At 55.5% G+C, this 12,440-nt stretch overlaps 1 protein-coding gene across 2 annotated transcripts in view; it reads right to left on the bottom strand.

Annotated features, from left to right (window-relative positions):
* NKD1 (NKD inhibitor of WNT signaling pathway 1) overlaps positions 1-12,440 on the bottom strand; it is a 100,311-nt gene that overhangs the window by 16,132 nt on the left and 71,739 nt on the right. For both annotated transcript variants that reach the window (XM_055366037.2, XM_055366039.2), the window contains 5 exons: positions 11,361-11,467; positions 7,501-7,596; positions 2,784-2,931; positions 2,176-2,260; positions 678-805 (listed from right to left, as the gene is read on the bottom strand). In XM_055366037.2, the coding sequence (XP_055222012.2) occupies positions 678-805; positions 2,176-2,260; positions 2,784-2,931; positions 7,501-7,596; positions 11,361-11,467 (564 nt within the window). The remainder of the gene's footprint in view (positions 1-677; positions 806-2,175; positions 2,261-2,783; positions 2,932-7,500; positions 7,597-11,360; positions 11,468-12,440) is intronic.

Below are 12,440 nucleotides of genomic sequence, written 5' to 3'. Positions count from 1 at the left end.
CCCCCAATGCCCTGACTGCCCCTCACTGCCTTGGAGGAAAACTCTCTGAAATGGAACTTTCCCATCTGCTAAGTGGGAAGAACTGGTTCTTTGGTAGGTCTTCAAAAATACTCTCCGAGAGGGAGCCGAGAAAGACAGATGGCAGCAGAGACCCCGAAAACTATCTAAGGTCACTGGGGCAAGAAAGAACTCTAAGTATATTGCTAAAAACATACAGAAGTAACTCATAGAGGAATTAAACATATGAAGAGAAAGGGGAGAAGGGAGTTGTGGGAGTGAAATTGAGCAAGAGGTCAACATATGTCAAGGCTGATAAAGACACAGCAGTGCTGTACTTAGGGAAACCGAGGTTCTTGCTGGAAGAAACAGCCAGGAGAGGTCAAAGTGGTTGCCCCGGGAACAGGGCTTGGGTGGGCTGGGATGGGGCACAGAACTGTTGTTTGTCACTGGGTGCTAAGCCTTTAGATACTATTGGATTTTGTTCGATTTCGTGCATGTATTACTTTAATTTTGAAACCATTTTTAACGTCACTTTCTCCAAGAAGTCTTTGACCTGTCCCATAATAGCTGTCTTACCGAAGCCTGGGGTAGCAGTGAACACCACCCGCATGGCCCGCCTGGCCCGTCCAGCCATGCCCTGCCCTCATCGCCCATTGCAGGGTGCTTGAGTCCCTTACCAGGCCCAAACTGGGACGTGTAGTTTTCTATCCCGGCGAGATCTAAGTAGTGGTTTCTCCTCTCGATGTTCTCATCTACGCAATGGTGGTAGCAGCCAGACTGCTCCAGGCGGCTGTCACCCTGGAACCTACGGCAGGGGAGGCAAGTGAGTGGGATAACACCAACCACCAGGTGGGGGCAAGCGCATAGGCTACTAGGAAGCCCCCAGAATGAACTCTGGACCCTTCATTCATTTCCTTCTTGGCCTTCGGAGAGGGTGGGGAGGAACAGTCCTCTATACAAACTGTGCCTCCATTTCCCTCCTTGCCGATGGACAGACAGACCATAGACCACAGCCCACAGCCCGACCTCCCCGCAGCTTCTGGGAGGAGTGGACGGGGTTTTGCTCTGAACAGGTTCAAAGCTAACGTGAGAGGTTATGGGTCAACTTCTAAGAATGCCCCAGTGCCAGGCTTCAAGCCGTATGTGCCCACTGCAGGTAGGCGGCCTAACCCCTGGCCTGGTTCCTCAGGGGGTGTGGGCAGCAGAATCCCCTTAAACTGTTGGGGTTGGGTCAGGCAGACCCCATGACCTGCCCTATGGCCCAGGATGGGCCTCACCAGTGTGTGAGTGTGTGTGTGCACACGCATGTGTGACTTACACAGTGTGTATGGAGGGGTGGGGAGAGATGCTGCCAGAGGCTTTCTTTTTCCCCTGCAGGGCTCGGGGCTCCCTAGCCCTCTCCTCCAAGGACCTCTTCGATCTGCTCCCTCCTGGCTTCCTTCCCACACAACACAGTACCACCTTCCCCCAGGATCTCCAGCCAGCCTGGGTCCCTCTGATTCTCAGCCCTGTCCCCACACCTGGCTGTGACCCTGCTTGAACCGTTTTTTCTTTCCCCTAGCGAGTACTAAACCAGCTCCAGTCATTCCCTTACCATTTGCACACTAGAGGTTAACACAGCCTTATGCCTGCCGTGTTACTGTTGCTTACTCAATCCCTTTCTTTAAACAATCTCTCTTTCCTTTCCTCCCTTCCTCCCTTGCAGCTGAAGAAGTAACAGGTGAAAGGTAACTACAGCCTCATAATTCCTTATCCACCATTCTGAAGTCCAAAAAGCCTTAAAACTAAGAGTTTTCATAACCCACGTGGCAGCCAGGCCCACCCTAAAGGGATGGGAAGGTGTTTACGGTCTTTATCTCACTTAGTGTGAATATTCAGTCATCTCCCAGCAGAAACAGCAATGCGTCAAAGCCTGATGCACTGCTGAGAGCACCTTTCCAAAGCCCAAAAAATGCTGGCCTCCAGTCCTGTCTGCCCAAGATGTGTTCCATAAAAGGATGTGGACTACATGTAGTTATTTGTTAAGATTTTCATTTGATTTCTGAGTCTGTGCATCAAAAGTGTTGGCTCCCTGAAGAGAACACAGACCAGAGCAAAACTTCCTGCTCTGAATCCTTCAGAAGCAGGTACACAGCTGGTGCTCAACATATGCTCATGTGCACCATGCCCACATACCTGAGCGGGGCTCGCTGCTTCTTCTCCCAGCTCCGCAGGTCCTCAGTGGGCTTGGTCTCTGCTCGGGGCCTTGCGCTCTGCAGGTCTGAGTCCGGCCGGAGAAGCACAGGAGACACCAGGTGAGCCGCCTGCTCCCACCCTCCCCAGGGCTGCCTGGCGTGCAGCTGCTTTGCAAGGCCACTGTGGGAGGGTTCCCTGAGCTGGGGCTAAATAAAGGGGTCTCAAGGCTACCTGCCCTGGACACATCCCCATCTAGCCTCACTTCCTCCCCCAGACTCCCCCTCCAGCCTCACCTCCTCCCCCAGACTCCCCCTCCAGCCTCACCTCCTTCCAGCTGGCCTCAAGGCTTGCAGACGCCATGCTGCCCATAACACCAGCCTTTACTCCAGCTGCATGGCTCTGCCTATATGAGGCCTCTCACCCAGAATCCCTTCCCTCCCCTTCCCACCCTTCCTCCTACCCTTTCAAGGACCCATTTGAACCCCACCTGTCCACAAAGCAGCTGCCCCAGAAAGCCCACAGGTTCCCTTCCGGCCCTCCCAGGAAGGCTCTGTTCCTTCCTGAGATGGCAGGACATTGTTTCCCAGGCTCAGCCCTGCAGCCCTCACCAGCCTGATTGACAAGGACGCTCCTCTTGCTCTGGCTGCCGTCGGGGGCCACGGTGAGCTTTACCCGCAGCATCTTGCTGGATGTTGGGGAGTGGTTGACAGAGGAGTCCACCACCTCATAGATGGTGTGCAGCAAGCTGGTGATGTCCTGAATGGGAGGGAAGCGGAGACCCATGCAGGGTTTCAGTCACAGGGCCTTGAAAATACAAACCAGAGGGCCTGGTGGACGCTGCAGGCCTGAACCCCTCTGGCTGCCCCAAAGCAGACCTAAGGCAGAAACCTGGATGTCTGAGGTTCGTTTGGGAGGAGATCCTAGGAAGCAGAAATGAGGGAGCAGGGAGAGAGAACAGGAAAATCCCATAAGAGAAAAGGAAAAGGGCAGGTTACAGCCAGGGACAACTGGGGCTCAGTCGCACTGGGGCCCTGGAGGGAGAGTGTGGGGCCCACCTTGGAACAGCCTCATCGAGACAGAGGGAGGGTTTAGAAATGGACTCTCATTCCTCACTGCCTGAGAGCTCCCCAAGGATGCTACTACATTCCCTGTACTTTGTATTTTTGTTTGAGATGGGGGTCTCACTCTGTCACCCAGGCTGGAGTGCAGGGGTGTGATCATGGCTCACTGCAGCCTCGAACTCCCAGTCTCAAGCAATCCTCCAGCCTCAGCCTCCCTAAGTGCTGGGATTACAGATGTGAGCCATGAGCCACTGTGCCCAACCCTCCCTTGTGCTTTTGGGCTTCCCTGCAGGGGCCAAGCCAACTCCTTGTACCTGAGAAAGCTCTTACAGTGGGCACCATTCACCATGGCAGCAGGTGAACTTTGAGGTGGACCCAGGGAAAATGGAGTGGGGGTATCAACAGCATCTGCTTCGGGTTCGAAATGAAAAATGGAAAGGGAGATGTGTCCCTGCTATGGGCTGAATTGTGGCTCCCCACTCACTTGCAAATCCACAGGTTGAAGCCCTAACCCCCAATGTGATTGTATTCGGAGTAAGGAGATAACTAAGGTTAAACGAGGTCATGAAGGCGGGACCATGATAGGATCAGGGCCCTTAGAAGAAGAGGAGAGCTAGGGATATGGCTCACACCTGGAATCCCAGCACTTTGGGAGGCCGAAGTGGGAGGATCACTTCAGCCCAGAAGTTCAAGACCAGCCTGGGCAACATAACATTCTCTACAAAAATAAAAAATAAAAAATAGCCATGTGTGGTGGTGCACACCTGTAGTCCCAGCTACTTGGAAGGCTGAGGTGGGAGGATCACTTGAGCCTAGGAGTTTGAGGCTGCAGTGAGCCATGAGCATACCACTGCACTCCAGCCTGGGCAACAGTGCAAGATCCCATCTCTTGTTTAAAAAAAAAAAAAAAAAAGGAAGAGACACCAGAAGAGGTCTCTCCACCACGTGAGGGCACAGTGAGAAGGTGGCCGTCTGCAAGCCAGGAAGCGAGCCCTCACCAGGAACTGAAGCAGGTGTCCCCTTGGTCTTGGACTTCCAGCCTCCAGAACTGTGAGGAATAAATTTCTGCTAAGCCACCCAGTCTGTAGTATTTTATTACGGCAGCTTGAGCTGGCTGAGACTGTCCCTAAAAGATAAACTAATTTGTGAGAACTTGACCAAATCTCATCTCCTCTCTGAGCCCCAGGTACCCTTCAACCAGAACAGGGGTGTCCATACAATGTCTTCCATGTGTCTCAAAACCCTTCTGATTGGGACTGGAGGGCACCGATTCTCCTCACTAGGCCCTTTCTATCTGGGTATCTGCTGTGGTCACTTGTCTAGTGTTGGGGTGCAGGGCAATGTCCTGCTTTAAATGGCATTGGAAACCTCTGGAGAAGACATTTTTTCTCTATGAAGCAGACCCATCCATGGTCAGTTACCTGCCCAGCAATCCTTCACCTCCTGCCTGTAAGTCCCACAGGCTGAAGCAGCTGAGGCAACCCCAGCGCAGCCCCAGCCAGGCAGGCATGTGGGTGGGTGGTCCAGAGTAGTGGGGGCCGACAGAGGCGCTGACCCTGTCCTGGGAGGCACGGCCGCTCAGCTCAGTTGACTTGTCCTTTGACAATGCAGGTGGGAGGGGGTCACACAGAAAAGCCAGAAATCCAGGATCTTCTGTTAAATCTTCAAAATTGCTGATCTTGGCAACTGATTTTTAACAAAACCCTTTGCGGGACCAGACCAGAACATCTGGGGGCCAGATTGAAATTGTGGGGGCCACAAGTTTGAGACCCAGGCTCCAGGCACTCCCTAGCTGCCTTGCTCATCTCGGGGAGGGATCCCACTTCTTCCAACGAGGCCTGCAGAGGACTCTCCTTGTGCCTCCTTTCCTTCCCTCTGGCTTCTCCATAAGGCCCCATTTGCTCACTCTCTCTATCTTGGGCAGCCCATGAAGGAGGTTTCATTATACAGATGAGGCAGCTGATGGCCGCTCACTTCATCCCCCAAACTTCTGATACCTTAGAGGACCTGGAGCCCTGGTGTGTGATCAGGGTGGGGGTGGTCCCAGCAGACCGAGGGTCTCAGAGCCTATGTGCTTTGGCAATTCTAGCTTGAAAATCAACCTCACTGACTACACAGGGCAGACATGTAGGAATCGGTGTGCTCAGTATTTCCTGCATGAACGAACGCCTGAAGGAGGAGCAGGTCTTCTTTCTGATTGGAAAGCTGGCCCACACCCCAGCTCTGGGCTGCAGATGCCGTGAGGTGGAAGCCCATCTGCCCTGGCACTCAGAAGGCATGGAAGGGAACTGTATTTACAGCCAAATTTGAGGGGTGGCGTCAGGGCTAAAAATAGACCAGGGAAACACCAGACCAGTCCTCCCTCCACTCAAAACCACTCCCTGGCTCCTCGGTGGGAGGAAGACATGACCCAGTGAAAACTTTCTCCAGGGCCGGGCTGGGCCACCTTCCTTGGAAACCCTCTCTCCCTTCCTCTCATTATCAAAGCAGTGAAGGACAATGCAGGTTGAAGCTGTCAGCAATCATCTTGCTACTGCCAAGGGGAGAGTCTGCCTCACAAGAAGGGAAATAGAGCTGAGGAATAGAGGAAATAGACTGAGGAAACAGAGCAGTGATGAACACCTTGTCCTGAAGCCACCGAGCCTCTGGGTCAAGCCATCACCAAAGTCAGACCCCGGACCAAATTTCAGTTATATGAGCCAATCTATTTCTTTTTTTTTCGAATACAGCAGTTGGAGCATGTATTCTGTCACTTACATGTCAGAGTCCTGGGTGCTTCGAAGTCACAACTTCCTCCTCCAACCTGTTGAAACAGCCCCTAAACCACAGCCTGAAGAGGAGGTGACCTTGTTAACCCAGAATTCACATATGGCAGCATAAAGGTGAACTTCTCCTGCACTATCCACAGAGAAGAAAACACTCGTCCTGACCCAGGATGAGGAGACCAGTCAGCAAAGCTTCAGTGTCTCTCTGGGAACATGAGGCCCCCACATGCTGGACAAGAAGCTAGTGGAGCCCAGACGTGCTAACCTGCAACCGCCGCGCAGGTGCATGTAACCTCAGATCTGTAACAGGTCTCGTGCCTGAAGATGGGGTCCTCTCGGGGAGGGACAGGTCATCAGAGAGGGACAGGGGAGGAAAAGGAATGAGGAAGTATAAGGAAGGATACCAACCCTCCAGCAGTGCCCTCAGGACCTGAAATCAAATCCAGGTTGCCTGCCAGGGCCTACAAGGCCCCAGAAGTCTGGCCCTGCTGGATCCCCAGCCACATCTGTGTCTCTTCTGCTGATTGGCCACCACAGCCACCTCCTTCAGTTCCTTAAACACCCTGAGCCCCTGGCGTCTGCCTGCCCAGGACTCCCCCAAGGCTGTGCATGCTGCATGGCTCAGCTCCCTTGCCGCCTCCTCCAGGAGGCCTCCCCTGGACCTTCCAGCCAGTCTCTGTCACAGCACCTGTTTATTTCCTTCACTGAACACATCACCGCTCACAGTTATCCTACAGTTGTTTGGATCTGCCTCTTGTCAGAAGGTCAAAGCTCCAGGGCGAGGAACGTGTCTGTTTTGTTCCCTGCTGTGTCCTCATGCCTAGTACCTAGCACCCAACAGATGCACACAGTTGGTGCTCAATATGCAAAGACACAGGCAGGAAGGAGAGAGCTGCAGGAGGAGGGCCCTGAGCGAGAGAGACCGGCCTGCAGAGGGATAAGGAAGAAGAGGTTTGGGATGAGGCTGTGACCAGAGCTGTGACTGCAGAGCCGCTGGCAGGGCCCTTAGCACTGGAGGTGCTCATTCCTATAGCCTCAAAACAAGGCGCTGTGTGGCCTCTTTGTGCCCCCACCCCCAAGCTCCTGGGCAGCATGGCTGAGCAAGGGAGGTGGCCTGTGGTGGTGCCAGCCCCACCCCTAGAGCTCTGGGACTGTGGAGAGAGGGAAGCAGGACAGGACTCGGATGGGGCCTTGGGGCCATCTCCAGAGAGGCCCTAGGGCTCTGCACCTGCCCCCCCCACTTCTTTCCCGGGAGGGACAGTGCCTGGGCTGAGAGCAGGGGAGCTGCCTTCCCTCCCTGTCCTCTCTTCCCACTTGCCAGCAGCTCTGGGATGCCCCTCCAGATCTCGCAGGAACTCCCAGCAACTCCCTGGCTGTTACAGCCTTCCCTAAGGGGCAGGATCGATGCAGGGGTGAGAAGTGGCAGTGGCAGGGTGCTGTGCCCAGGCCCTGTGCCTGCGGGTATGACACACGGCAAGAGGCCAGGCAGGTGCACTCACCTCTCGGGTGACCTTGCCGTTGTTGTCAAAGTCATACAGGGTGAAGGTCCACTCCTGCCGGCTGTCCTCCTCCACGGACACGTCACACTGGAGCTCCTGGATGCAGAGAGATGGGCGGGGCTGGTCCCCTATCTGTGGCAACACTGACTGGGTAGTGGAAGCCTGGGCCTAGAGGCCAGGCCAAGGGGCGGCCACCTGTCCTCTGCCCTCCCCAGACCTTGAGTGGACAGGGAGCACCTTGGCCAAGACAGAACTGGCCCAGGAGGGCAGCCAGAGCCCGGGCAAGGGAGGTTTGGCCTGGAGAGGGAGGCCTGCAGGCGTGCCTGGTGGTCTGTGGGTCTTCAAAGACAAAGGAAACACAGGGGGTTCTGAGAAGAGGCACTGTGGCCTCAGAAAAGCTGAACTTGGACCAAGGGCAAGAAGCAACTAGAAGGCAAAGGAGCATCAATTTGGGAGCCCCAGCAGGATGCCAGGGTAGGACAGCATGAGCATGAGGGGTTTGGGTGTCGGTCAGCCCCGGGATCCAGCCCCTGCAGGGCCCTCCACAGCTGTGTGACCCTGGGCATGTCACTGCCCTCTGCTGTGCCTCAGTTTCTCTTTGAAAACATTATGGAAAATGACAGCCTCTCTCCCACGAGGTTGCTGGGAAGATTAAATGCCCCACCCACATGCCCTCAGCCCAGCTGTTTCCCTGCAGCTGTGGTGGGGACAGTTCCCGACCTCCCGCCTCATGTACACTTTTCTGTCTCAGGGCAGCCCTGAAGAGCCTGGGAAGGAATGCCCAGAGGCAACGGAACAAGGGAGGGTCAGGAGGCAGAGGAAACACCAGGCCTCCTCACCCCTCCCTGGGACAAATCTGAGCGCATGCTACATGGCTCCTAGGAGGCTCTCCAGCAGGCAGAGCCCACAAATGAACCCAGCCTTCACTGGCTTTCCTCCTTCCTCGCACCTGCGCCCCAGGATCACCTCCCCTACACACTGCCTGCTCCCAGTGCCATGTGGTCAGGTCTGCTTAGGGGAATTGGAAACAGGAAGTGGAGGGTAAATGCTGGTGTCCTTTACACCCATGCTTGGAGCACTGTCTGGCACATGGAAAAGCTCAATCAATGGTAGTAGCTGTTATTTTTGCTGTAATGATTAACAGTCATTGAAATAATTATTTCAATCAATAATCAATGAAACAATCATTTCATTATTATCATTTTCAGCAACCTGAAGTGTCTGACCCCAGGGAATGTGAGCCGCGAAGTGGTGAGCTGGTCACCGGAGGGCTGTGTGCAGAGGCTGGCTGAGTGTCAGACAGACAGTTCTAGGAAACATGCTGTTCAGCAGGAAAGGGTTCCACAAATGGCCTTTCAGATCCCTAAGATTCTATGGAAACAAGACCATTCTGTTCCATGGCATGCCAAACTCCACCTCTCCTTCCACCATCAGGAAGGTGGCACCTGGCTGGCCTGGCAGGAGGAAGGCTCAGCTCCCCAGAGAGGGAAAGGCACCTGCCTACAAATGCTAGTGGAGTGAGCCCCAGCACTCCTGGCCCTGGCTGCTGCAGCTCTAAGCCATTTCCCTCCAGCAATTCTCGGGCGCCCACGCTGAGTTCAAAGCCAACCTTGCTTCAGCCACACCCGTTTGATACCTGCCAAGGGCCCTCATTGCTCTCTGAGGCAGTTTCATGTGGCATGACACACGTGCCTACATACATACCCCTACACACACACACACACACACACACACACACACGCATACCCCTACACACGTACCTACACACACGCATACCTACACACGTATACCCCTATACGTGCACATCCTATGCTCACATACCTGTGTACACACACACACACACACACAGCATTTACCTGTTTCCAAGACAGCTTGGGTCTGAGCTTCAGAAACATGAGTTGAGTAATTGGCCACTTGTCCCACCTGTCACATGCGGGTCTCCTAGGCCTCTCCCACACCCCACCTGGGCTTCTCAGTTGAGTCCTGCCCATGGACCACAGCTCAGTCCCAAGTCTGCCCCTTCAGAAGCAAGCGCACTTGGGCTTCCAGGGAGGCAGGATGCCTGGGCCTGGTCTTCCTTCTGCCACTGAGTTCAGCCCTGGGTTTTGCCAAGCTCCCCAAAAGACCCTACAAGGACCCAGGTGGGCTTAGGGCGGGGCTGGGCTCCAGGAAGAAGCTGGCAGCCCTAACTCCTACTAGACACTACCTATCCTCCTCAGGCGAGCCTTCAAGCCTCTTGGAGGCTGGAGTGCTGGTGTGCTGTGTAGGGAGAACAAGCTGTGTGGTGTGGCCTGTGCAGGATGGTGGGGCATGGCAGGGAGATGACACTGGAAAGGGGGTAAGATCGGTCACCAGGGACCCTGCACACCGGGCGTCTCCCCCATGTCCCACCATCCAGCACAGGCCACATCACGCCACTCACTCTCTCCACACAGCACGCAGGCACTTCAGCCTCCAGGCCTTTGCTCCTGCAGCTCCCTCTGCCTGAAAGGCCCTTCTCATCCCAAAGGCTCCCCTGTGCACCCCTCTCCCAACTCCTACCCCTATGCTCAGAGCCCCACCCACCTCCCCAGTCTCTATCCACAGCCGCTGTTCCCTCCTCCAGGCACCGCACAGAGCCTGGAAATGCCAAGTGTCCGTTACCCCACACCCCTCGGCCTGACCCCACTCCGGGCTCCCAGATCTCATCTCATCACTGACTGTGCAGCCACTGGGTTTGGGGCACTCAACTGTCCCCTGGTCACACTGTGCACTACTTGACGGCAGGAACCACACCCAGTCTAAGCTGGGTACCCTGGCAATTAGCCGGTGCCAATCAGCATTGGTCAGAAAGAGGGGCACCCTCTTAAGCACTTTAGACCTTTAGGCGCACGAACTCATGCTGCTGACAACAGCCCAATGCGACAGACATCACCATTATCCCCACCTTACAGGCAAGGCACGTGAGGCCACTGAGACTTTAGGGAACTTGCCCCAAAGTCTCAGAGCCACTAAGTGTATAGCCAGGATTTGAACCCAGGCCTGCTGACTCTAGAGCTATGCCCTGGTGGTCTCAGGAAGGCAAACAGAGGGAAGGAGGGAGGGAGCAAGGAGGGCAGAGCAGTGGGGAAGCTCCATGCAGCAGGCCTGGGCCTGGCTCTCAGCACTGGCCACTGTGCTGGGTGCACAGGAGCGTGCTACACTATCAGGCGGTGGGGAACAGACTGTGCAACCACTGGGTCTGGGGCACTCAACTGTCCCCTTCTCACCCCAAAGGCCCTTCTCTTCCCAAAGACTCCCCTGTACATCCCTCTCCCAACTCCTACCCCTATGCTCAGAGCCTCACCAACCTCTGCCCACAGCTGCTACTCCCTCCTCCAAGCACTGCACAGAGCCACAGGGAGGCACATCCTTGGTGGTGCCCACATGGGGAAACTGAGGCCCAGAGAGCGTCAGGGTCCTGCCCGTACCTCCTGTTCATCCATCCCACCTGAGATCCCCCACAGGCACCCCCAGAACAGCCTCAAGAGTTGGAAGGGAAGGTTTCACCGAGGAAACTGAGGTCCAGAGAGGTGACAGCAACAGCAGGGCCAGAGTCCTGCCTCCCTCATCTACTCTCATGCCCTCTCCCAAGCTACTGGGCACACCCCGCATGGAGGGGCTGGGGCTGGGCTGAGGGGGTGGGCAGCGGTGAGTCCCTGGGGTCTGCCCTGAGCCAGGACGGCCTCAGATGTGGCAGAAGGAACCTCCCACAGAGGGTGCTGTTCATGCAGGGGAGGGGCCTTCCTGTCTGGAAGAGCCTCAGCTTCCCTCCTCCCAAAGCCCCAAGCTGAGAAAACCCATCTCATCTCCTCAGGACCCAGCACCAAAAGGAAACTTACTTCAAACTTCAGCTGCTTCTTGGAGCCTGGGCAGGGTTCGCTCACTCTCTCCATCTTCTTCTCATCTCCGCTGCCCAGCCCGTCAGTCTTCTCAGGAGGCAGGGCCACTGTCCGGGAGGCAGGCGAGGGAGCATGAGGAGCAGGGTCCAGACGCCGGGCAGCCACGCTCACTGCACCTTTGTCCTCCAGGCCTGGCCTGGACATTCTCGCCGGGGGTCTGGGCCCGCTCCTGCCCTGCCCATTTGCTGGGGTCAACATCACACTACTCTGGCACCTGGTACTGCCTGGGAAGACCTTCCCCCAACATGGTGCACCCACTTGCACCGTGGGGGGCCCCCTCAGGCCCCCACCAGCCTATGACTTCTGCCCTATGGAGGCACACAACCACCCAGAGCAGTGTCAGGCCAGAGGGCAGATGGATGAGAGTGGAGGGGTGCTTCTGGAGCCCAGCGAGGGAGCTTAGGGACCATGGCCATTTTCTGCAGTCTCACTGCCTTCTGTGTTGACATTTTGGCCTCCTCAAAGGTGCCACCCACCTGAGCACAGCCTACGGCAGGCACCTTGGTGGATGGCCAGGAGGAGTGCCAGAAACAGAGTTCAACTGGGTTGGCAAAGAAGTGCACACATGCACTCGTCCACATACATGTATGCACAAGCACACATGGACACACATACACACGCACATGCACACATATGTACACTCATGCAACACACCTGCTTGCACACATATGCACACTCACACATGCACACACACTCACACATACACAAAAGGCATCTTCAGGGAGCACGCTCATCCTGAACCTTGCATTTGGCCTCTGCTCACCCCAGGTCCTCCCCTCTCTGCCAAAGGTCACGGTCCTGTGTGTGGCCTGCCAGGAACTGTGGGAGGGTGAGTGTGAAATCCCAGGACCTACTGACACTATTTTCCTGAGGATGCCAGCTCAGGGTAGCATCATCGTCCTTGACCTAGGATCCAGACTACAAAGTGCCATCAATTCTTGGAATGTCCCATAAGCCTCCTTTAGTCCCTTCTGCCATTTTGTCTCTGTCAGATAGAGGGGCTGGGGTTTGCCAGAGACA

The sequence above is a fragment of the Gorilla gorilla genome, chromosome 18 (assembly GCF_029281585.2).
Source record: "Gorilla gorilla gorilla isolate KB3781 chromosome 18, NHGRI_mGorGor1-v2.1_pri, whole genome shotgun sequence".
In the NCBI taxonomy this organism is placed as follows: domain Eukaryota; kingdom Metazoa; phylum Chordata; class Mammalia; order Primates; family Hominidae; genus Gorilla; species Gorilla gorilla.
The sequence above is the reverse complement of the archived record's forward strand: the minus strand, read 5'-3'. Positions and strand labels throughout refer to the sequence as shown.